General features: G+C 45.5%; 1 protein-coding gene across 3 annotated transcripts; it reads right to left on the bottom strand.

The window, feature by feature from the left end:
• Positions 1–154: 154 nt before the first annotated feature.
• ANKEF1 (ankyrin repeat and EF-hand domain containing 1) lies at positions 155–23,787 on the bottom strand. Of its 3 annotated transcripts, none has more exons than XM_053287491.1 (10): positions 23,577–23,787; positions 19,895–20,267; positions 19,134–19,333; positions 16,919–17,068; positions 14,229–14,352; positions 9,967–10,792; positions 4,029–4,255; positions 1,847–2,061; positions 788–931; positions 155–443 (listed from the first exon to the last, which is right to left on the bottom strand). In XM_053287491.1, the coding sequence occupies exons 2-10, from the start codon at positions 20,238–20,240 to the stop codon at positions 282–284; spliced, it is 2,394 nt and encodes a 797-aa protein (XP_053143466.1). In that variant the 5' UTR covers positions 20,241–20,267; positions 23,577–23,787; the 3' UTR covers positions 155–281. The 3 variants fall into 3 exon arrangements, with proteins under 3 accessions (XP_053143466.1, XP_053143467.1, XP_053143468.1); XM_053287492.1 differs by lacking the exon at positions 23,577–23,787 and adding an exon at positions 23,379–23,430; XM_053287493.1 differs by lacking the exon at positions 23,577–23,787 and adding an exon at positions 21,522–21,612.
• Positions 23,788–24,573: the final 786 nt, after the last annotated feature.

Here is a 24,573-nt window from a genome sequence, read left to right on the forward strand (position 1 = left end):
CAAGTGCAATGCAGTGGGGTAACTGCACCAACAAACGTCATGCAAAGTCATTAACTTTCCAACTTGTTGCTAAAAGTTCGATCTGTTTCCAAATGGGAGGCGATACAGATCCTCTCAGGCCAAAGACTTCAACCATGTACTGAAACGATGCAACTAAAGAACAAAGTAAACCTTTTATCACAATTAGGGGCAACATGATTATGCTTTTCAAAGATTTCTCTTCTTCTTTTTAAACTCATGCTCTTCTCTTCCTGAATTTCCATGCAGAAATTGCCCAGTGATTAATGTAAGGCAGCAGCCTGTCCTAATGTACGGGCTTTCTCCATAAAATTTCTCTTAAATGGCATCATGAAGTCTTCAAAGTCCACCTCGTAAGTAAAACGTTGCCGACGTAACTCCCTCTTTCTTAGGAGATCTGTTGTTGTTGCTTCTGGACTCCAAGTCTTCAGAGAAGAAAAGAAAAGAAAAGAAACCCACAGGTAAGAGTCAATAAGATCCCTCTTGTAGACTATCCTTATATACATTGCTTAGAGAAGGGGAAAAAACCAAGTCTGAGCATAATTAATCACAATTCATGTAGAATTCATAAGGAATGAGTGAGCTTCATTTCAATAAGGAGTGGGCACCCTCAAGTGTAATCTTGTGAAAACCTCTATGAAAATATGAAGTCCGGCTGCAATCCTAAACTCACAAATCAGGGAATTAAGCCCACTGAACTTAATGGGACTTAATTCTGAGTAGACAAATTTGGATTGTGCTGTAAATCACACCTTGCAGTACTACTTACCCTCTGTGGCGTGAAAGTTATATTAACTTTCTTTGTCGCTCCCCTGGTTATCAGTGAATTCAAATGGACAACATTATCCCGGACGGTTTCTTTTTTCTCTTCAAAGACAGATTTTTCAATGACCGGTTCAGCTTGCAGTGGAACCTGAAATACAGAACACCGTCAGCTGCACAAACCCGCTTGCATATGGAGCCTCGTGCAACAATCTTAAATAGGTCCTTTTGTAATTATGAGGTGTCTTGTGGTCTCAGTCCAAAGGCCAAGTGCAGAGTGCAGGCACAAAGCTGTTTTAACTCCACATAATCTCTTAGTTGTAAAAAAAAATAATAATAAAGATCCCTGAGTGCCAGAGCTTTTATTTGTAAGAAAGATTCTAGCCCTCAATGAGGGCTATTTCTCCAAAGTGTAAGCAGTGGCTGCAAAAGATTCCATTGCACAAGGGATGGACCTTCTGTGCCGTGCATGGCTACCTGCCATCCACTTCACGGCTTCCAATCATTCCCTTCCTAATATTCCCCTAAGCTCTTTCTCCACTGACACAGCCTCCTTCTGTCATGGTTTTCTTTTGCCATTTTTGCAACCATCCACAGCATGCAAATGAATGAAATCTGCCTAGACTGATGTACATGCCATGCTGCCTCCTGCTTTGCGGGAGGACTTTGGTCTCCTTGCATGGATTATAGAGAGCGGCCTTCTGCTGAGCCCTGTTCCCTCCGATCTTTGATCAGATGGAGACGCAAGAACGGGCCCTTGCGCATGCAAAGCGTGTGCTCTACCACTGAGTGACAGTCCCTCCCCAGAAGGCTTAGGCCAAGCTAATTCTCAGCATGGGGAGAGGAAGCAAGGCATTTGAACCCATGACCCATTGGGTATCCTCCCAGTGACAGTGACAAAACAGAACCTGTGCTTCCCTGCACAGGGTGCACGGCGGTCCTTTTTTGGCACAGGCTTTTTTCGAGCCTTGATTCCCTGCAAAGATGTTCAAGGGTGAGGTTGGTGCATTTGGCAAGTGGGCTGCTCATGGTAAGGCGGTTTGGCAGCATCAGGATCTCCTCCTACCTCCTCTTTGACAGGCTCCTTTGCATCAGCCTCTGAAGTCTTTGGCTTGGGAGGTGCAGGGGCCGGTGCCGGGGCTTTAGGCTTGCCACCTTTTTTCCCTTTCTGCTTATCCCCTTTGCCTTCTGGGGGTTTGGGCAAATGGTCCAGCGTGTCTTGGATGAAGTGAACTAACCGGGTGTCAGCATATGCTTTTGCAATCTCCAGAGAATTTTGCCCTGTGTAAAAAGAGAGCATGGTTAAGGCCTGGAAAGTCATTGCTTCTCCTTGAGCAATGTGGCAAAAATACAGCCCCCTCGGCACAAACATGGGCCCACACTTCAGTCACTTCCTGCCTTGCCTGCTGCAACTTTTCCCTCCTCCGTCTTTCCACCTCTGCCTAGAACTCAGCCATGGAAATCATCCACTCTTGTGTCACTCACATCATGCAACGCCCTACTTTGGCTTCCTCCTGGATCCGGCACAAGCTCCAAATCCTTCAGTTTGCCCCATGGCCTTGTCCCCCCTTTTCTCTCCAACCTCATATTCTATGACTGTGGCTTCTTCAGGTCCACCACCCGTAGCCATCTGAAGTCCTCCTCTTCCCTTAAATGATGTTGCCGTTTCCCCCTTGCTGCCTCTGACGCCAAGAACTCCTTCTCAGAAGGCCTACTTGACACCAACTCTCTCTTCAGATCCCTCCAGAGGGAAGGAGAGCTGGTCTTGTGGTAGCAAGCATGACTTGTCCCCATAGCTAAGCAGGATCTACTCTGGTTGCATCTGAATGGGAGACTAGAAGTGTGAGCACTGTAAGATATTCCCCTCAGGGGATGGAGCTGCTCTGGGAAGGAAGAGCATCTAGCTTCCAAGTTCCCTCTCTGGCATTTCCAAGATAGGGCTGAGAGAGATTCCTGCCTGCAGCCTTGGAGAAGCCGCTGCCTGTCTGTGTAGACAATACTGAGCTAGATGGACCAATGGTCTGACTCGGTCAAAGGCAGCTTCCCATGTCCCTTCCTCAATACCTAGATTTCCCATGAAACCTTGGCCACAGTCCCTTAGCCCTCTCCCCCTTCTGAAACGAAGCCTAACTACATGCAACTGAATGCATATTCTTCTCCTGTTTACCCTCACTTCCACCTACTTCTCCTGCATCAAACTTTAGATTCCATGTTCTTCAGGGCAGAGATCCATCTTTTTGTTCTGATTCCATAAAGCACCATACACATCATACAAATAACAAACTTGTTTGAACAAATCCACTAAATTATATATTTTTTTCTAAATTAGGGGGGGGGGAATCCACTAAAAACCTGTAAGGCTGACTCATTATTCCAGTGATGCATTGAGCTTAAGGAAACTGTCCTGTGTACTTGCACAGATCTGTAGACCACAGGCTGGATGTGCAAGAAGGGTGCTTTAACATTCGGAAGGATGCTGTGGTAATGTGCCAGGTTTGGTTTCTGATGTGGGTCTTACTGACTCAGGCAATGATTGTGCAAACGTTTCCTTATGGCTGATTCGATCTGCTTTTCTTTCCATCGAGAAAAAATAATCAGAAGCCGAATGTGCAAAATCTCATGCAGGCTAGGCAGGGGACAGAGCCTGAATATCTATTGGCATTACTCTCTGCACGTAGAAAACTAGCTTGTCAGGGAGAAAGCTTTTACTGACGTGCTATTTTTCTGTGGAAAGGAGCATTCAGTTCTGGAAGTCCCCATCTGCACTACTACAGCCCAGACAGATGTATCACTTCAATGAGAGCCACACTGCCGTTAGTGAATGCTCATGCATTAAATCAGCCATATGACAGTTGCCAACACATGTCAGAAGTTACCTAGGTAGGATTCCTTTCCATTATTTTGCCTATTCCTCAACAAGAATTATTCTCAGAGATGGGGTAGGGGATAGAGAGGTTTTTTAAAAAAGATCTCTAAACAACAAACAGAAATTAAATGCCTATGCACTGGAAAAAATTAACTGTAACCAGAAAGCAAAATTATAGCTTTAAAAAACCAACCAACCAGAATGTATGGAGGAATAAATCTCTACTCCAGATGAGCTTTCTGAAAACCAGAGAAATCCAAAGTGATCTTAATTCTGTTGAATAAGGCCCACTAAGGATGTTTTGCTAAGAAAACCCTTTTCCTTTATAACCAATGAATGCGGGTTGCATTGACAAAGAATGAGTGACAGCATTCACAGTTACCTCTTCGGTTTGTCAATTGAGGTTTAGCACCGCTGTTGATTAAGTACTGCACAGTGTCCAGCCTGCAGCTCTCAATCCCTCTCATCAATGGGGTTCCATCGTTGATTGAAATGGCATCTATGGTTGCTCCGGATTTCATTAGCAGCTCTGCAATATCCTGCTGCCCTGCATGGCAGGCATGGTGGAGAGGAGTCCACATGAAATTGTCTTTTGCATTCACACTAGCCCTGCAGGCAAAAAAATGACTCTGGGTGTGAAGAATGTACTGCCACACCACTTCCTTTAGATTTTTAGTAGGCCCTGATATAGACACAGACTGATGTGTTAGGAGAAATAAGCAAACAGTCATTTTGAATGGCTTTGCTTCATGGACTGAAATACTTTGACAGCCAGAAGCCTCATATCAACTCAACTCAATGAACTGAAAAATGGACAAAGAGAACACCCTCTCTCTGGAAACTGGAGGTCACTTAGGGAAACCAATGGGCAGAAAATTTGGGACAGATAAAAGAAAGTATTTCTCCATACGACATTTAATTAAGTGCATGGAATTCAGTGAGTGGGTTCAGATGCTGCACAGAACCTCTGTTAAAGCCGAGCTCCACATGATGTCCCTCAGCCTCAGGAGTGGGTGCCCTCCTCCCACCCCTATGTGAATGCCTACTTCCGTTCTAGGTTAGGGGAATCTAATTGGCTGTGATGACTGAAAATTGGCGGAGACATCTGAACCCATTAATCTCAGCTTATTCTAACCTACTGGCTTCAGAAAAGCTGAGATCCAAAACTCACCAACCCTCAACTTTCAGGGTCTCGGGTTCTCTCATGCTCTTGTCTCAGGTTCTCTGATGCAAGTAGGTTAGATGGGGAAAGAGATTGATTGGTTTGGATATCACAACCAATCTTGGCTTTTCCTAACCTAAAAAGGAAGTGGATGCTTGCATGAGGATGGGATGGGGGCATTTCCAAGGCTGAGGGACATCACACAGATCTCAGTGTTAACAGAGGTTCTGTGAGACAGCTGAATCCACCCACTGTCATAAGATGTCCTAGTGGCCACCAGCTGAGTTGACAAATCCATGGAAGAGGAGAGAACTGTCAATGGCTAGTAGCCATGATGGCCATCTGGAACCTCAAGATTCAGAGGCAGTGTGCCACAGAATACTGATTGGTGAGGAGTAAACAGCAGTGGGAGGGGTGCCCTGCTTGTGGGCTTCCCAGAGGTATCTGGTTGGTCACTGTGGGAAACAGGATGCTGGACTACATGGACCCTTGGTCTGATCTAGCAGGGCTCTTTTCCTGTCCTTAGAGAAGATCTGGTGTGGCTGATGATTGTCTCGGTTTTTGAACATGGTTTGGGTATTTCCTGAACTGCCCCTAGGAAGTTCAAGGGAAGAAAGTTATGCCACTCATACCATGCCCTACACAAACAAGCAGTTATAGGTTGCAAACAAGGAGAAAGGACTAGCATAACTTTGAGCATGTTTCATCCCTAGAAGAAAATGAATGGTATAAGGCAAGTGGGCATTCGTTCTTGGGAGGATTGGATCCCGATATGAATGGGCCCCATTAGTATTGAGTTCCATTTGTTGCAGACCAAATGGGCCATGGAACAAATGTGATCAATTTTATTTATTTAACATATTTTATACCACCCAAAGCTTATGTCTCTGGGTGGTTTACAACAAAGCAAAAACAACAACAAAAAGTTAAAACATTAGTTTTGTACCATGACAAAGAATAGAGGGTACGTTTTTAGAACCCTCATACACTGCTCTTGAGAAGACAAGGCTCAGACCCGGGGAGTTTGCTAACAGGTATCAAAGGTGTTTTGTGTGCAGTTTAGCAGGGAAGTGTGCTGGGAGGTGCACAAACGGCCCCCCTTTATCAGAAAGAAGACACCCAGCATGAGAAGAAGGTGAGTACTACCCCACTTTTGTAATTTTCTTGGAGGACAGAGCTTAAAACCTTTAATTAGCCAACAACTGCAGCTAAGACCTAGCTTTCAAGTAAACAAGCTCTCTATATTCTAAATAGCCAATAAAACCAGTTATGAAGGTAGAAGGCCAGCAAGTTAGAGGGTGCTTCACAGTGTATTGCATGCAGTGTTGCATGCATGATTATCTGCCTGAAGGGCAGAAGTCGTGGGTGTGTGCTCGGAACTCCTGACTCTCAGGGAACAAGTTTGTTCCCTCAAAGAGAGAGGCAGAGAGGTATGCTCAGAAAGGCAGAGAAGTATGTGGATGAGCACCGCAGGGATGTGACAGAGGCATCCCACTCCCACGCTGACAGCTCCTCTGCTGTCATGGAGAATGAAAGTCTCAGGGAAGGAGGACATCAGTCTGAGCAAGAGGGTAGTGCTCCCATAGAAAGCCCCGCTGCCTTGGGTGATTCACCCATACCCTCTTGCACAGAGGATACAGTTGGAGGCCTCCTAAAAGTGGGTGATTCGATTGTTAGGGTCATGGAGAGATGGGTCTGTGATCCATGTGTAGATTGCATGGCGACTTGCCTGCCTGGTGCAAAGGTTTCAAATGTCACGCTGCATCTAGATAGGCTGTTAGACAGCACTGGGGAGGAGTCAGCTGCCATGGTGCACATCAGCACCAACAATGTTGGGATATGTAGTTGGGAGGTCCTGGAAGCCAAATTTAGGCTGCTAGATAGCATACTGAAGTCCAGGACCCTAGAGTAGTGTTCCCTTTATTGCCAACTGTTCCATGTGCAGGGACAGCGAGACAGGTGGAGCTGAGGGGTCTCAATGCGTGGATGAGATGGCGGTGCTGGGAGGAGGGGTTTAGATAAGCACTGGGATACATTTTGGGGCAAACAAAGCCTGTCCAAAAGGGATGGGATCATCCTGAACCAAGATGGAACCAGACAGCTGGGGCTTAAAATAGAAAAGGTCACAGAGCAGCTTTTAAAATGACGCCTGAGGGATTGCTGACAGGAACTGGGTGGTAACTGGTTCGGCAAGCAAAACCCTCTAAGGTGTGAGGATGCAAACATTTCAGATAAATCAGAAGGGGACAGAATAGAACCAGGAGTAGAGCAGAAGGACAGCTGGTCAAAAAGGACAAATGACACTAAGGGAGATAACACATGCCAACACCAGGTAAGAGACTCAGTGTATAGGTGATTATGTACCAATGCCAGAAGCCTCTGAGCTGGAGTGCTTGGTTGCTAATGAAAACATAGATATGGGGGCATAACAGAAACCTGGTGGAATGATGAGAACCAGTGGGACACTGGATACAAACTCTACTGAAAGGAACGGAGGGTGGGGGGAGGCGGATTAAGGGTGGAGTAGCACTGTATATTAAAGAAGAGATAGAATGCAACAAGACAGGAAACCCAGGAGGACTGGAGTCCTCCACAGAATCATTATAGGTGACAATACCAGGACTGAAAGGAAATGTGTTACTAGGGAAGTAGCCTAGTTTTGCCCTCCAGATCAAAACGCTGAGAGTGACCTGGAGCTGGAGACACAAATCAGAGAGGAGTCAAATAGAGACAGAGCTGTAATAATGGGTGACTTCATAGACACATCGACTGGGCAAATTCATGTATCAGTATTGAAAGAGAGGCAAAATTTCTATAAATGCTAAATAACTGTGGTTGGTCACGGAACCAACCAGAGAGAAGGCGACCTTGGACTTAATCCTGAATGGTGCCCAGAACCTGGTGCGAGATGTAAAAGCTGTAGAACCATTGGGTGGCAGTGACCATAGTGTGATCCAGTTCAGTTTATATGCGAGTGGAGTATTGCCAAGGAAGTCCAACACAGATGTGTTGGATTTCAGAAGAGGAAACTTCCCAAAAATGAGGGGACTGGTGAAAAGGAAGTTGAAAGGGAAAGTCAGGAGGGTCAAATCACTCCAGAAAGCATGGAATGTATTTAAAACCACAATAATAGAAGCTTGGTTTGAATGTATACCAAAAAGTAAGAAAGGTACCAGCACGTTCAGGAGGACGCCAGCGTGGTTAACAAGTAGAGTCAGGGAAGCTATAAAAAGGGAAGACGACTTCCTTCCAAAAATGCAAGTCCTGCCCAAATGAAGAGAACAGAAAGGAACATAAACACAAAAGAAATGCAAGGACACATTAAGGGATGCAAAAAGAGAGCTCAAGGAGCATATAGCTAGAGGTGTCAAGGGGAATAACAAAAATTTATTTAAATATATCAGAAGCAGAAAACCTGCCAGGGAAAGGGTTGGACTCTTAGATGATGAGGGTGTGAAAGGATAAGGAGATTGCAGAGAAGGTGAATGAGTTCTTTCCGTCTTTATGGTGGAGGATACTAACCATATACCCTCTCCAGAATTGATCTTTTCAGGCTTGGAGGCTGAAGAACTGAGGTGAAAAGAGAGGATGTTCTAAACGGTCATGAAAAACTAAAAATTAACATATTGCCAGGGCCAAGATGACATATATAGAAGAACAGGCCTTGCAGAAGGAGAATTAGCATGGCTTCTGCAAGGGCTAGTCTTGCTTCACTAACCTTTTGGAGTTCTTTGGGAGTGTCAACAGGCATGTGGATAAAGGTGATCCAGTTGTCATAGTATACTTGGACTTCCAAAAAGCTTTTGACAAAGTTCCGCACAAAAGGCTTTTCCAAATTACTTTTCCAAATTTTTAATTTGGAAAAGTAAACTTAGCAGTCATGGGATAAGGGGACAGCTTCATGTGTGGATTGGTAACTGGTTGAAGGATAGGAAACAGATGGCAGGAATAAATGGACTGTTTTCACAATGGAAGGAACAGGAGGGTAAGAGGTGGGGTCCCCTAGGGGTCTATACTGGGACCAGTGCTCTTTAACTTGTTCATAAATGATCTAGAAATTGGGGTAAGCAGCAAAGTGGCCAGATTTGCAGATGACACCAAACTACTTAGGGTAGTGAAATCCAAGACAGATTGTGAGGAGCTCCAAAAGGATCTCTCCAAAGTGGGTGAGTGGATGACAAAATGGCAAATGTGGTTCAATGTAAGCAAGTGTAAAGTGATGCATATTGGGGCAAAAAACCCCAACTTCACATATACACTGAGGGGGGTGATGGCCACTAGTTTGGATGGCTTTAAAAGGGACTTAGACAAATTCATGGAGGACAGGTCTATCAATGGCTACTAGTCTGGAAGCTATAGGCCACCTCCAGCCTCAGAGGCAAGATGCCTCTGAATACCAGTTGCAGGGGAGCAACAGCAAGAGAGAAGGTGTGCCCTCACCTCGTGCCTGTGGGCTTCTCAGAGGCATCTGGTGGGCCACTGTGGGAAACAGGATGCTGGACTAGATAGGCCTTGGGCCTGATCCAGTAGGGCTGTTATTATGTTCACTGATATTCATTTTTGTAACTGCTATTTTTATAGCATTCTTTTAACCTACAACATTGCCCCCAGTGCATATGGATTAAAAAATGGCTATAGTAAAATGACTACATGAGGACTTTACCATGTTTAAAACAAAAGATGATTTGGCCCTTTGTCTGTTTGGTAGCATATGTTTAGTAAAGCAGGAGATGCCTAAATCCAAAATTCCAAGTGTGGTAAAATAAGATTTCAGTCTCCTCTTCAGTCTGAAGGCTTAGGGACATGAAACATCTCCAGTGGTCTTGCTCTTACTGCACATTTAGGAATCTGCCCTAAACTCTTACACCAGCTTTCTTGCCTTGATTTCCACTATAAGTGCAGTAGTTGACTACAATCTCCCTCTTTGGGGTGTTTATGAGCATACCAGTTCAGTGGTATGAAGCACTGAACTGAGGTGGGCTCCCTCTCATCACTCCCTTACACATTTTGTCTTCTATGCCTATATCCCCTGCTAGCTGAGATGAATCTCCCCTAAGATCTGATAGGCTCAGGAGAGTGAACACACCCTTCATAAACACAAGACAGAAGTGCAACCTGACCACAAGGCCACATTTCCTCCAGAGGAAAGTCAACCTACCCCTGTTCCAGAAGGAACTGCACAGCTTCGATGTTGCCACTTGCACAGGCCGCCATCAAGGGGGTCTTGTAGAAATGGTCTCTGATGTCCACTGACAACCCCGATTCAAAGGCCTTTTTCAGGGACGAAAGGTCCCCTGCTTTCGTGAGGTAGTTGATGTTGGAGAAGTTTTTCTGTGGGTCATCAATGTACCACCAGGAATCATCCTGTATGGGATGCTCGGGTGGGTGGTCACGATTGAATCGGTTGCAGTCCGTTATGTTCTGATAGGTCTCAATCATGTACTCCGGTGGCCCGCCATCTGGGCGACGGGGGCGCGAGCTCTCAGGAATGACACAGATAGGAATGGGGACAGCAAATTTGGCCTTCTTGCCCTTTGCTTTCTTGCCTTTCTTCTTCTTGGGACCATATGACGAAAGGAGGAAGGCTTTCTGCAAGTACCGGTTGCCCTTAAGAAACTCCTCAGTGTTGATCCCCCCTGCACGAGTTTTCTCATGAGCCTGGGCAATTGTTAATATTTGATCGGGTTCCACATATGGACATTTTTCCTCAATGATGGCTATAAAATCATCTTTGGCGATTGTCCCATCGCCTCTGTCCACTGCCTCGAACACGTCGCGGAGGCTTGCCTGATGTTCCACAGACCAGTCATGTAGCCTGACAGCCCAGGGCGGGTTGGGGTTCTTCACCCCAAGTTTGGGCTTGGAGAATTTGGCAAAGCGCCGCTCAATTCTACGAATCTCCTTGACTGCCGCTTTAAAGCCACCATCTTTAGCAACCATCCTTGGGGTCTTTTTCTCTAAGTTCCTCCACGTCGGATCACAGCCTAAAAGGCAAAAAAAGGATATGTTAATGTAATGTAATGGGCCTTTGTTCAGCCCAAAAACTCATTCATGTTTCATATCAGAACTTCCCTCTACTCTAAAAGTCATTTTTGGCCGGGCTTTGCTGTTTCTTTGTGGATTTACTCTCTCACTAGCCTGTTGGGAATCAGATGATCTCCGTGTCTCTCCTTAGGCCAGAACAACCTAAAAGTACTCTTCAGAGCACCAGAACATAATGCAAATGATTGCTTCTATTGTTTGAAAACCTGCTACTGTCAGAGTGAAATGTTTAGCTTTTGAAATAAGTGTCTGAGCCATCGGATCCTAGGATGTTTTGCCCATCCACAAGAAGAAGAATTTAATTAGCAGCTGGCTTTACCTCTTTTCTGCACTAGATGCTAGATTTGCAAACTTTCCCCTGTAAAGGAAACAGCCAGCTTTAGTGTGAAGGGGATGGGGCTTGTCATCAGAGGGACTCTTGAGGTTGCTGCTTCCCTAATGTTACTTTTGTGTTAGTTTAGCTTTGTTAGCTGAGACCAGACTGCATGGCTGCTAGGAGTGTGCAGGCTTTTGTTTTGTGAACTGCGGCTTAAGGCCTAAGATCTACTGAGCCTCCTGCCTAACACAACAGGAAGAAAGGGGCCTCGCTTGTGCATTTTGGCCATTTTGCCTTGTTGGCCAATAAACTGTCCTGCTGTTTACTTGGATAAATTAGATTTTTAAATTATTTTAAACTTGATCTGGGCCTCCCTACATGCCTGCTCTGGCCACACACTCTTTCAAAGGGCTTTAAGGCATTTTTTGCTGCGAATAGGGAAGATTTTTTAAAGTTAGTTTTGTCTCATAGGAGACTAGTGGCAGTTCTACCAGAGGATTTTTAAATGAACCTGGGTGAGGTCCAGGGCAAGGAACCCTCTCCTGGTTCGCCACAGTTTACTGAAGACAAGAGACAGCTTCCAAAAACCACAAAAAGGTCTCTTTGCAGAGGAGCTGCTATACAGTGGATAAAATATCGATTTTAGGAGGATTCCTGTAGAAACATACAGAACTTTAATGCTGAGTGAGTGAGCAAATCACTCAAAGCAGCAGCACTTCCAATAATGGTTCCAGAAGCAAACTGGTGCCAGCCACCAGTGCAAATACACCCCTTAACGCAGGGCTGCTCAACTTCGGCCCTCCAGATGTCTTTGGATTACAGCTCCCATAATCCCCAACCACAGCGGCCAATAGTCACGGATTATGGGAGTTGTAGGCGAACATCTGCAGGAGGGCCAAAGTTGAGCAGCCCAGCCCTCAAGCCAACTTTGAGTGCAACAGCATGCTGGAAAGACATTATCTCCATTTGAGTTTCCCTCTGAATGTCATCACAGCATCTCAGAGGCCTCTCAGCAACCGTAAGGACTGCCAGAGTCCCTGAAGCAGCCAGGCCTCACGATCCCCTTTGAGGTCTCTTCTTGGACCATGGGGAACACTGCTGCTTAGGGCTGCCAACTGTCCTGCACTGTGCGGGAACTGCACTGCACTTCCTGCAGGGAAATGTTCGTCCCATTCGGGATGCAATTCCTCCCGCTTTTTTACCTTATATTTTTAAAAAACGTTTAAAGCTGCCGCTATTATTATTATTATTATTATTAATTCGATTCCTATACCGCCCTTCCAAAAATGGCTCAGGGCGGTTTACACAGAGAAATAACAAATAAATAAGATAAATAAAATGGCTTCCTGTCCCCAAAGGGCTCACAATCTAAAAAGAAACATAAGACAGACACCAGCAACAGTCACTGGAGGTACTGTGCTAAGGGTGGATAGGGCCAGTTACTCTCCCCCTGCTCAATAAAGAGAATCGCCATGGTAAAAAGGTGCCTCTTTGCCCAGTTAGCAGAGCTCTCCCGCCTCCCAAACTGGGAATGGGCCATGGCTGCTCTGGGGCAGAGGCTCACTGGGGTGGGTGCGCTGGCAAGAGGCGTGCTGCAGCTGAACTCAAAGCACTCACTGCCACTGACTCACTGCAGGAGCGGGGGACGGAGTGGGAGAAAGGGCAGCAAAAGAATCCCTTCCTTGGCCCCGGCTTCCTCCCAAATGAGGCAGATGGGCCGTCCGTCTTTTAAACCTTTAAACCATCTTTAAAGCGGTGGATTTAAAAGTTTGGTGGGTTTTTTTTTACAAAGACAAGCACTGCCCCTAGGTGGCTATGCCCCCGGTCCCCCTCAGAGTCCCTGTCCCGATTTCAGCCAATGCACTGTTGGCAACCCTACTGCTGCGGCCGTTCACTCACCCTCAGGGCAGCACAGGAACATGGGAAGCCGCCATAAACAGAGTCAGACAATTGGCCTGTCTAGCTCAGGATTATGGGCACTGACTGGCAGCAATCCTCCAAGGTTTCAGGTAGGAGTATCTCCCAGCATTACCTAGCGATACCAGGGTTTGAACCTGGGGTGTTCTTGAGCGGCCCCATCCCAACCTACGGCCCCATCTCAAAGCATGCAAAAGCACAGTCCTTTTTTTGGTTTCCCCCCAAAAAGAAATAGAGCCAGGACAGGGACTTCCATGTTAGAGAGAGAGAAAGAAAGAGAGAGAGAGAGAGAGAGAGAGAGCGCGTACACAAAAAGCACCACTACTCAACATATACGGGGGTGAGTGATCAGCAGTCATCTCTTGCTTAAAATGCAGAGCAAGAAGAGTGCTGGAAATGGGAATTCCAAGTGAGAATGCCTATAGTTGTTTGGGGGACAAATGGCTGTTACCGCCCATGGCTGCTTCCTTCTCTGTGGCCGCTCATTCCCAAGCAAGCATATGAACGTTGGCATAGTGAGAGAGAATGCAGGGAAATGGCTAGAATGTATGCATGTAAATGCCAGCATCTTACACCACAGCTTGTCTGGTGGTAGCAAACATTAATTGTCCTCTTTGCTAAGCAGGGCCCATCCTAGCTTGTATTTGAATGGGAGACTACATGTGTGAGTACTGTAAGATATTCCCCTTGGGGGATGGGGCCGCTCTGGAAAGAGCACCTGCCTGCTTGCATGCTGAAGGTTCCACGTTCCCTCCCTGGCATTACAAAGATAGGACTGAGAGAGAGAGTCCTGCCTGCAACCTTGGAGAAGCCGCTGCCTGTCTGTGTAGACCAGGGATTCTCAACGTTGGGTCCCCAGATGTTACTGGACTTCAACTCCCATAATCCCCATCCAAAGGCTACTGTAGCTAGGAATTATGGAAGTTGAAGTCCAATAACATCTGGAGACCCAACGTTGAGAATCCCTGGTGTAGACGATATTGAGCTCGATGGACCAATGGTCTGATTTGGTAGGGGGCAGATTCCTATGTTCTTATGTATGGCAATGAATGCATTTTTTTTTTAAAAAAAAAATCTTTAAATCAGGCAACTGAAACCCTAAAAATTTTTTCAGAGCACTGCATTTTCAAACATCCTCACTTTACCTCTTTGGCCTATAAACCTGCAACATTCAGTATAACCTCCGGAAGCAGCATAATGAAGCGGTGTATTTCCATTCATGGCTATCAAGCCGACATCTCCATTATAGGCAGAAATAAGCTTCAAGATCTAGGGAGACAAAGTCAGCACCATTAACCTTTAAAAACAGACTGAGGCTGCTTCATCCAAATATATTCTCATTGTTTGCAGCTGTATCAGAGCCCATGGGTGTCTTTTAGACAGTCTGAAAATGACCACTGTAAGTCAGGAGTGGCTTCTCCTAAGAAGCTGGGGGGGGCACCAAAGCAGGCACAGTTGCCTCTCCTTCCCAGCAGCTCCATTTGCGCCTTTCTCCCCCATCCAGACCCACCCCAGTGTTAACGAGAGCTGTGCTGCCTGCAGGCTGGCCATTCATCAGGTAGAGCTGTGCAGGCTGGTCAATGAGTTATTAGCCTGCACAGCTAGACCTGACAGATGGCCAGCCTGCAGGCAGCGTGGCTCTCATTAATGCTGGATGAGACAGGAGCAAACAGAGCTGCTGCTGCAAAGGAGAGGTAGCGGTGCCTCCTTTCGCCCCCGCCCCCCGCTGGTTAGGAGAAGCCACTCCTGCTATAATTCTAAGTCAAATACATGGGACACCAGACAAGACAGAGAGCACCAGACTGATATCTGTAAGAGAGCAAAATCTCTGCCCTGAAATGCCTTCCCTTAAGAGAACGTTCTCTCCAGAGAGCATTATTCTGACTCCTCCCACCTCTATCTGCCACTATCAAAATCATTTCCAGTGCCTGCTCGTTACTCTTCAAACACCCAGAACTTCCCTGTTTTCCTTCACTCTTCAGAAATAAGTCAATTGCAGGAAGGGAAGGAGAGTTGCTGGACCATTCAGTTGCATTCTAAAGTGCCATCAAGACATCTTTTTCATTTTCCAGGTATTCTTTGCCCATTGGATTGCTTTCAGCCCCGCCTGTGCATTTCTCTTTGATCTGGTTTTGTTTTATGGCCCTGGAATCTTTTTCTGGTTTTGCCTCAGCCACTCCCTTCTCCAAAACAGCAGCTCAGTTAAAGTTTTCTAGAAAGCATCCCTCCAGCCCCACACACTACTTCAGGCATGATGAATCCACGTAACATGGCTACATGACAGTGACAGTCAATCAGAACTGCTGCCTTAGCATATTTTAATGGGTTAAACCACAGAATAACTTTATCTGCCAGCCATCAGGTCTTGCAATACGTTGCTATGTAGATACAGAGAATTATCGTGCTCACTACTTCCCTCACCTTCCTACCAGTGTTCTCTCTAATTTTTTCCATCTGTGTGCAGAATTAGTTTTGTTCTGGGTGGCAGTATCAAGGCAGTGTATGGACATGTGCATTCAGAATGGAGCTTTCCTGGTTCAACCTGAGTGGGATCTAAAATTAACTGAGCGGACATCAAAACGTGTGAGCACGAGCACATGCGCATGCCTTAGAGGGAACACAGCTTCCTACTCCAGAACAGGCCTTGGCATCTGCAGAGATTGGCAGCCCTTGTACCCCACATCAAAATTCTGTACCAATCCTAGTGCCTGAGCCTAAGAAAGCAAAGAGGGGGAGGGCTTTGCTCAGCACTGGATCAGCCATCAGAACAATGACCCGAAGGCTGGGCAAGTGAGGAGAGAAAGATTGATGTTGCACAAAGCTATGGGAACTTCACGCTTCCCTTAACTCCCCTTTACCAAAGAAGCCATCTGGAGCAATGCTCTGGCCCAGCTCCTCCATCTCATGAACTGTGGGTATCAGGGAAGAGAGATTAAGCCGAAGGGCTACCCAATTTAACAGGCACATCATGGGATGCAGGCCATTCAAACCACCTATTCAAAATGATGAGCTTCTCTGCCAGCATTGTAGGTGACAATGAGACAAAGACAGGTACAAACCCACCTCTAATCGCTTTCTATTTCCCATAAAGTATGCTATGGACATGTGTGATATAGTGTGGCATCAACACATCTTGTATTCTGCCTCCTGAAACTCCCATCCACCTCCGGAAGCAGCCAATGATATGAAGTGGTAAAACACAAGTTGCAATGATGCTTTACATTTCTATAATTCCATGTTATGGGGAAGAGAGGGGAAACTCAACACAGGGTTGCCATTTTCTGCAGAAGCCGTACCATGTTCTCCCCTCATTCAGCTTGCTCCAGCTCCATGTCTTTAATCAATTTTGTGAATGATGCAAATATTTATTTCCCCTCCTCAACACACCACCAGGACCCACTTTGCTTTGTGGCACATCCTCCTTTCTTCTTGGAGTGTGGAAACAGAAATTCTATACAGATGGTTTTTTGGTTTTTTTAAAAGCTGTATGGAAGTACAGGTGCCGAAAGAGGGTGTGGAAGTCCGGCTTCCAGTGTGTGAATCTTTCCCCCTCACTCCCCCTCCTGCACTAATTATGGTAATCATCCAAAGAGATGACTGCCGTAAGCATGATGGTGGGCGCTTCCGTGATCACAATTATGGCGGTCGCCACTTCAGGCATTTGTGTATGGGAAGATTCTTCCTCAAAACATGAGGCACAACAAGGGGAACAGAGTTTTCTGGAATCCCCTTCACATTCTATCAGCAATTATGAGGGAAGGCTGATTATTGCTAATTAACCAACAGAGTTCCTTGGCTGGGTACCTTTGCGTCTGACACCACCAACAAAGAATACCTCAAAAAAACCTCCTTTGGCAGCAAAATGTGCAGCGTGGTGTCTCTCATCATCAAAAATATTAACTTCTCCACCTCTTTCAAGGATACCGCGGACAATTTCCAAAACGCCTTCTCTCGCTGCCTCCATCAGGGCAGTGCGGCCAGTTGCCTGCCAATGAGATACAAATAAATAAATAAATAAATAAATAAATACAGAATATATGCTTCTATCAGTCTTGCCGATTCATCTGCACTGATTACTAGTCCAGCTGCCCTTGTGTACCAGTATAAAACATTCGTGGCTTAGTAGCACATCTACATCCTGGGAAAGGGCAGAGAAGAAGCTGCTCTCATACAATTTATGAACACTTCCCAGAAATCCTGGAGGCAACAGGTTACTCACCATAGGCGAGGAGGTGAGTGTCTGTTTACAACTTGAAATATGTCAAAAAGATAGAAAAGGAGAAAATCGCAACAGAAGCAGGGTGGGAATCCTCAATTTTCCCTCTCTTTTAAATAAATAATTATTTAAATACTTTTTAATAAATAAGGCCAGAATTTGTTCGGAGAGGCTATCGTTGTTAAGGGAAAAAATATATGATCTTTATGTGACGCTTGCTCCATCTCAGTTTTACTTGTGGGTACCAGGGCATGGTCTAAATAAAGGCACTTGATCCAGCCACTTTGCTGTAGTTAAGCCTGGTCAGTTTCTGGATGGGTGACCACCTGGGAATCCCATGGACACAACCTTGATGGAAGAAAGGTGGGATATACATAAAAATCAAATCAATTGATGTCTCTGTGTGTCTTGCTAAGACCAGGAGGCAAAGTGCCAACTCACACTCCCTGTTTCCCTTTCCAAATCAGAATAACATCTGTGGTTTTATCATAGCCTTCTTCCTAAAATGCTAGTTGACTATATGCAGGGATTCTTTTTAAGTGCGGCAACATTCATAAATACACCATTACTACTTATATACCGCGTTTCAACAAAAGTTCTCCAAGTGTTTTACATAGAAAAATAAATAATAAATCATCCCTCCCTTGATTGCCACCTGTAGTATGAAATGGTACAGTCCAGGAAAAGCAGGTATGTGAGTAAACAAAATGCAATTTTTTGCAAAAATGTTTTCTGGCTGAGCCCAAAGTGTTTCAGCAAAATTGCCTTCATCAGGGGCACCAACAGAGATGTTGGTGCTGCTAAAACATACCACTTACAGTGATAGTACTAGTAGATTCTACACCTTCACCAACATCTCTTTTTGTGCCGATGAAAGCAACTTTGCTGAAACATGTTGGACTCAGGCATAAAACATTTTTGCAATAAATTGTACATTATTTGCACTCCTTGGGAGTTCTGGCTCCCCTTTTATTCCTTGTACAGCATAGGACTCAACCATCTTCATCCAGCACTTCACTTTATGTGTCTTGGATTATATATTGTTTTCAGGGCTGTCATGTTAATGGATTACATTTTCACAAATGCACTAGCTTTGAAGGGGAAAAACATTATTCATCATCATCACCATTATTAATAGAGCCAGAATGGTGTAGTGATTAGAGTGTTGGACTAGGACTGGGAAGACCCGAGTTCAAATCCCCCTTCAACCATGGAACTCACTAGGTGACTCTGGGCTGGTCATGTACTATATTTACCTGAACAGAAGACGAATCTGAATTTAAGTTAACCCCCTTTAAAAATACAGGTTATACCTGTATTTATGCAAAAGGAAGAGGGCTCTGAATTTTAGCTCTCCCATCCCCAAATTTTAATATCAAAGAACTTGGGGGGGGGGGACTGGTGTTGGATTCAGGTAAATACAGTATCTCTCAGCCTAACCTACCTCACAAGGTTGTTGGGAGAAGAAAAATAACTCAGCTCTAGGCTTCTTGGAGGAAGAGCGGGGTATAATATTTTAAAAAACAGTTTTTAGATGGGGAGTGGATGTGTCACACTGGAAGAAAGATTCCCTTTCCAGTATGAGAGAGAAAGGGCAATGTCTCTTAAGACAATACTTGCCTTCTGAAGTTTTTATAAGTGTATGTGTTTGCATAAATATATATAAGGGTGTGTGTGTAAAAATCTGAGGCTCAATTAATTGGGGCACCATTTTAGTTCATCAAAAATTAAATCTGATTGATTAATCTGAACAATTAAGCACTGCAGGCCTAATTGCCAAGGATACTGCTGAAGTGCCCCACTCTCCCACTTAAAATGGTCAGAAGGTTCTTACTGGGTTCCTTGCATTTGGGTCTGCTCCTCTTTCCAAAAAGCTCATGCACATCTCTTTGATCTCATGTGCTTGCTCACAGGCTTGTACGAAAACCGGCTTCCCATCAAACGTACAGTTGTTAACATCTGCCCCATACTCTAGGACCATCTGAACACAGCGGTAGTGCCGTTTGGTAGGCAAGATGCAATAAAACAGAACACCTACAAAGATAAGTAGAATTTCAAATTTTGATGTTTAAATTTGATTTTTAAAACTGACTTTTGAAGTGTTTAAATTGTTTTGTATTGTATTTTGTGTATGTGTGTTGTGATTTCATGCGTTATGCGTTTTCACTTGATGTTTTAATGCTGTGTTGTGAGCCGCCCAGAGAACAATTTTTTAATGGGGTAGCTAACAAATAAAGTGTAATATTAATTATCATCATCATCATCATTTAGTAAGCAAACACCCATGGGCGTAACAAGGCTGGAGTGGGCCCAGAGACAAAATTTTAAAATGGGCCTCTCACTGATACACACACACACTTCACAATATACAGACATGTGACTTGCCTCTGGGGGGCCCCTTGAAGCATGGGGGCCCTCAGGCAGCCACCTCCCCTTGCCTAATAGTAGTTACGCCCCTGCAAACACCCACAACCCTGGACAAAACAACCAACCATTAGGGGTCACACCCTAACATCAGACCTCCCAAGGCTAGAACAGAACACACACGTTCCACAACCACCTTGTCTGCCAGTCAGGACATAGGATTCTTCTTACCTTTCCCTTCCTGATCAACGATGGTCATGTCCGCCTCAGCCTGGACTAATACATCCAAGGCTAAGTCATGGCCAAGCTCAGCAGCTTTCATCACAGGTGTGCGCCCCATTCGATCCTGGACATCTGGATGAGCCCCAAGCTCCAAGAGAAAATTAACCATGTCAATGTCGTTAGCAACACAGGCCAAGTGAAGGGCACTGTCTCCATCGACCGGCTCAGTGAAATTAATGAGTTCAGGGTATCCAAGTTTGGTGAGCTTTTCAATCTGCTTCTTGTCCTTCTGACGCACACACTGGAGAACTTTATAGATCTGTAGGTTTTCAAGTCTCTTGTCAGCCAAAGACATCCTCAATCAACTGAACAAAGGCCCTTTCTGGGCAAAAGGTGAACACAGAAAAGAGTCAGTTACCCTCCTACACAATGGAACCAGTCTAAATTGTCTCTGGATATACTGTTGAGCTCACTTTTATAACTGCTTCCCCTCAGCCTTTTGGTTTGTACCCATGTGTGTTTAATAACATTGGCAAAACCAGTTAGCAACACCACTTTCTGTGCACCAAGTTTTACCAATGGTGAACACATCGAGAAAAGGATAAGGACCTGGCCCCACATCGGTATTCTTGTGAGCTGCTCACAGATAGTTAGATTAGATTAGATTAGATTAGATTAGATTAGATTAGATTAGATTAGATTAGATTAGATTAGATAGTTTTGAACAAGCATCTCCCTCTCTCATGTGATATGTCAGCACACACAAACATCACACACAAACATTCAGAATGCAACACTGGCAACAAAGCCAGGCTTCATTAATCACTTTTACAGTGAAGGAGTGGCTGGAAAACCATGTCCCACAATCCCTGGCATCAGCAAGGATTTATGGGCAGTGCAGGAACAGCATGGTGATGCCAGCACCTAATTGTTCCCAGAAGGTTCTGAATGAATGAATGAATGAATGACAGAGGAACACACACTTCATTCACTGCTGTAACTGGAATGCAACCATTCAGCCTCAGATGCAGAGCGGAGGGTTGGGGAGGAGCCACTGCCACTTGATACACTGGGGTATTGGTAGGCCCAACATGTTGGTGGCAGGGGGCCCAGTGCAACCCCTGCCCCGATGTAACTTAACACTGACACTTTTCAAGGGAAACTATGATACTGGCTGCTCAAGCCTGAAACCCAGAAAGCACGACCAAGAGAGCTCTCAATGCTGATCACAAAAGTCATATTGGGATGACAGTTCTATATGCAAACATTGTGAAAGAGATCCTACTGTAGTGGACAGAGAGAAATTTCTCCCTTCTCTCACGGCACTGGAATCAGGGGCCATCCCATGAAACTGAAGGCCAGGAAATTCAGGACCGACAAAAGGAAGTACCTTTTCAGTGCGTAATTAATCAATGGAATTCTCTGACACGGGATGTGGTGATGGCCACTAGCTTGGATGGCTTTAAAAGGGGCTTGGACAAATTCATGGAGGACAGGTCTATCAATGGCTATAGTCTATCAATATATAGTTATCAATAGTCTGGTGGCAATAGGCCACCTCCAGCCTCAGAGGCACAATGCCTCTCAATGCCAGTTGCAGGGGAGCAACAGCAAGAGAGAGGAGGCATGTCCTCACCTCTTGCCTGTGGGCTTCTCAGAGGCATCTGGTGGGCCACTGTTTGAAACAAAATGCTAAGCCTTAGGGCTGTTCCAGCAGGGCTCTTCTTATTATGTTCTTATGAACCCATGGGCAGCCCTTCCATGAGGCGAGTTGAGGCACTTGCCACAGGCAGCTGATTACTGGAGCACCAATCAGATGGTAAGATGCCTTCCTGCTTTTTTAAAAAAAAGGAAACAAGGGAAGTAAGTATGTGCACAATAGAGGTGGCATTTGGCACCCTACGTCAGGCGCACAGAGTTCTTAAGTCACCACTGAATGAGCTGCAGCACTTCTTTGAAATAATTTGTTCTTTGCTACTGCAGTTAACAACTCATAAGTGTGACTGACTGATAGTAGAACAGAGCATCACAACAGAAGCTGGCATAAGGCAGAGGGGTTGGCTCATGTATTTGAAGATTCTTTTCAGCTTCTCAGCTACATCTCAGAGAGGAACCCCACAACCTCTTGGCAAATGTGAGCCTTTGCTTTCCACGAAGCTGTGAAGTTTACACATGTTATAATCAGAAACCTATATATTTGGAATATACTGACTTGTGCCAAGCTGAAATCCTGCAAATCCCCAGAGTCAACTTAACTTCAGAAAGAAAAAGCCACTGTTATTTAGTGGATGCATATTTACTTCAGGGATCTGGCTAGAATGGCAACATTTCTGGGGTTTTAAAAAAAAATTTCCCCTGTAACCTGAAAAACTTTGCGCCTTTAAGAAATAAACACTTTAAACACACACATGATTCAAATATGAGGAGGGCCAATTTATAGAGAAAGTAGGAGGAAGGAGAGCATATTGTTCCAGTGATGAGAAGTGATAATGGAACATCAAATGAATTGACAGAGAACTTGACTATAATTGCTGAACTGTATGTTTGCATTAAAAAGCATACAAACATTCTGGCCCCCTCTCCCACTGCAATACCAAAAGCTGAATAAACTCTTATCCCTGGTAAAATGCAACGTGGAATGCAGAAACAATCATCCATCATCATCATGAGGAAGCTCCACTGAACATAGTAGGATTTACTTGAGTAAACATGCTTAGGCTTGCACTGTGAATCTTAGTGCTTCGACATAATTTATGTTGAAGTCAGCCTGGTACAGAATGCAATGGAGAGATTGTGAAGCCCTGAAAGTCCAGTGTTTGGAATGCAGGTCCACAAAGCAAAGTTTGCACATGCTAAAATTCCATTATTGGATGACTGCAACAGGAAGCATTATTAGAGTTTGTGTGCCAGAAACAGCCATCAAAGGTCAAACACCACAAGCTTCCGGGACACCCAGCACATTTCCTCAAACCTTCTTATGTTCAGGCTTGGGAGTTCCCATGCTCATCTCCACATTGCCATCATAATGAGATGTGCAGCAATGAATGCGTATGAATATGTGACCACCTTCATTCTGAGCTGATACCCTGGGAGCTCCTGTCTTCTTGAAAGACCATTCCAAAAACGACCATGGCACCTTCAAAGCTAACAGCTTTAATTGTGGCATAAACGTTTGTGGATTAGAACCCATTTCATCAGAAGCACAAAGGTTTCTTCTTCGTGCTTGTGTGGCGTTATGGGATCTAGCCCACAAAACGTATGCCGCAATAGATCCATGAGCCTTTAAGGCGCCGTAAAACATTTGGCAGTTTTTGCTCCCACAGACTAACAGCATGTTGGCTCAGTCTCACTTATTGAAATCAGAAGTACTCCCATGTTAAGTGTGCACAGAGTTGCAGCAGCGGTGATCTCATGGCATTCTGCAAACATATTACGAATCTCCATAAATCCTCAGAGAGTGGGACTGCATGCACAGGATAGCTAGCAGTGTTACCTCTAGGATCTTTCATGACAGGCGCCGCCCGCCCACTTACATCACCCGCCCAAGGAATGGACGCTGCTAGCAGAAGCCCGAATAAATTCGTGCGGATGCTCTCGCGCATGCCTCAATGCACCTAACCCGGCACGCCCTGAGCAGGAAGAGCGGCCCCGATCTGCCGGCAAAAGGCTTCCCTCCTGCAGTCCCGCTTACCTCCGAACTTTGCTGGCGCTCCAAGCAAGCGGCAGGAAACGAGACGAGCGCCTCTGGCAGAGGGGCATGACTCTCCCCGTGGCGCGGCTTGGAAGCACGAGCCGCTGCCGCGGCTCCTCCGGGACGGCAGCAACCAGAGCCACACAGCCCGGAGGACTCAGGGGAGGGGTATTGTTAGCTCGGAGCTCCTATAGCAACGGAACCCGCGAGAGCAGCCGCGGCGGCACATGCGTAACAATGAAGATGTGCCCAGTTTAGCTGTCAATCAATAGAGCGCATCGCTGGGGAGATCCCGCTCCCTGAAATCAGGCGGAGAGGCCAGCGTTCATACGAAAGGCTACGCTGCAGCTGCGACCGAAGAGCCTAGCGAATAATTCCACCCGGTTGTGGCAGGCCTTCGTAAGGACAGAGCTCAAAAAGGACTAGACTGGCAGATCTTTTGTCTGCAGATCAGATTGGCTGCTCTTGCTTGAAGGCATGGCTATTTCCGGCTCGTCCTGACTGACAAAAGCTGCTGACAGTGACAGGAAACATCTAAAGCCCCGTTCACACGTTACGCTTAGCACATGTGCAATTATCTGCACGCACTGTGTGCATGTACAGATCTGCATTGTATTTAACGGACATATAGTGGTGCTACAGCTCCTGTCGTCATCCAGCATTTGAAAGGGGCCTGTTGTACATGCGTTCACTTTTAAAGTGAACACCCGTACAGCCATACACAACCTGTACATGTGTATAGAAACCTGTGAGCATGGCCAATGTCTGAATAGGGCTTAAGACTTTATCAGTGCAGTAACAAGAACATAAGAACAGCCCTGCTGGAGCAGGCCCAAGGACCATCAAGTCCAGCATCCTGTATCCTACAGTGGCCCACCAGATGCCTCTGAGAATCTCAAAGGCAAGAGGTGAGGGCATGCCCTCCTGCTGTTGTTCCTCTGCAACTGGTATTGAGAGACATCTTGCCTCTGAGGCTGGAAGTGGCCTAAAGCCACCA

Source organism: Hemicordylus capensis, chromosome 1 (assembly GCF_027244095.1).
Source record: "Hemicordylus capensis ecotype Gifberg chromosome 1, rHemCap1.1.pri, whole genome shotgun sequence".
Taxonomy (NCBI): Eukaryota; Metazoa; Chordata; class Lepidosauria; order Squamata; family Cordylidae; genus Hemicordylus; species Hemicordylus capensis.

Bases quoted from the DNA above. Each gene is read 5' to 3' on its own strand.
- ANKEF1 (XM_053287491.1), bottom strand. From the start codon at position 20,240: ATGTCTTTGGCTGACAAGAGACTTGAAAACCTACAGATCTATAAAGTT. The intron at 19,334-19,894 runs GTAAGAAGAATC...TTATCTTTGTAG, and splicing joins CGTTGATCAGGAAGGGAAAG to GTGTTCTGTTTTATTGCATC. The intron at 17,069-19,133 runs GTAAGAACCTTC...TCTCATTGGCAG, and splicing joins ACCCAAATGCAAGGAACCCA to GCAACTGGCCGCACTGCCCT.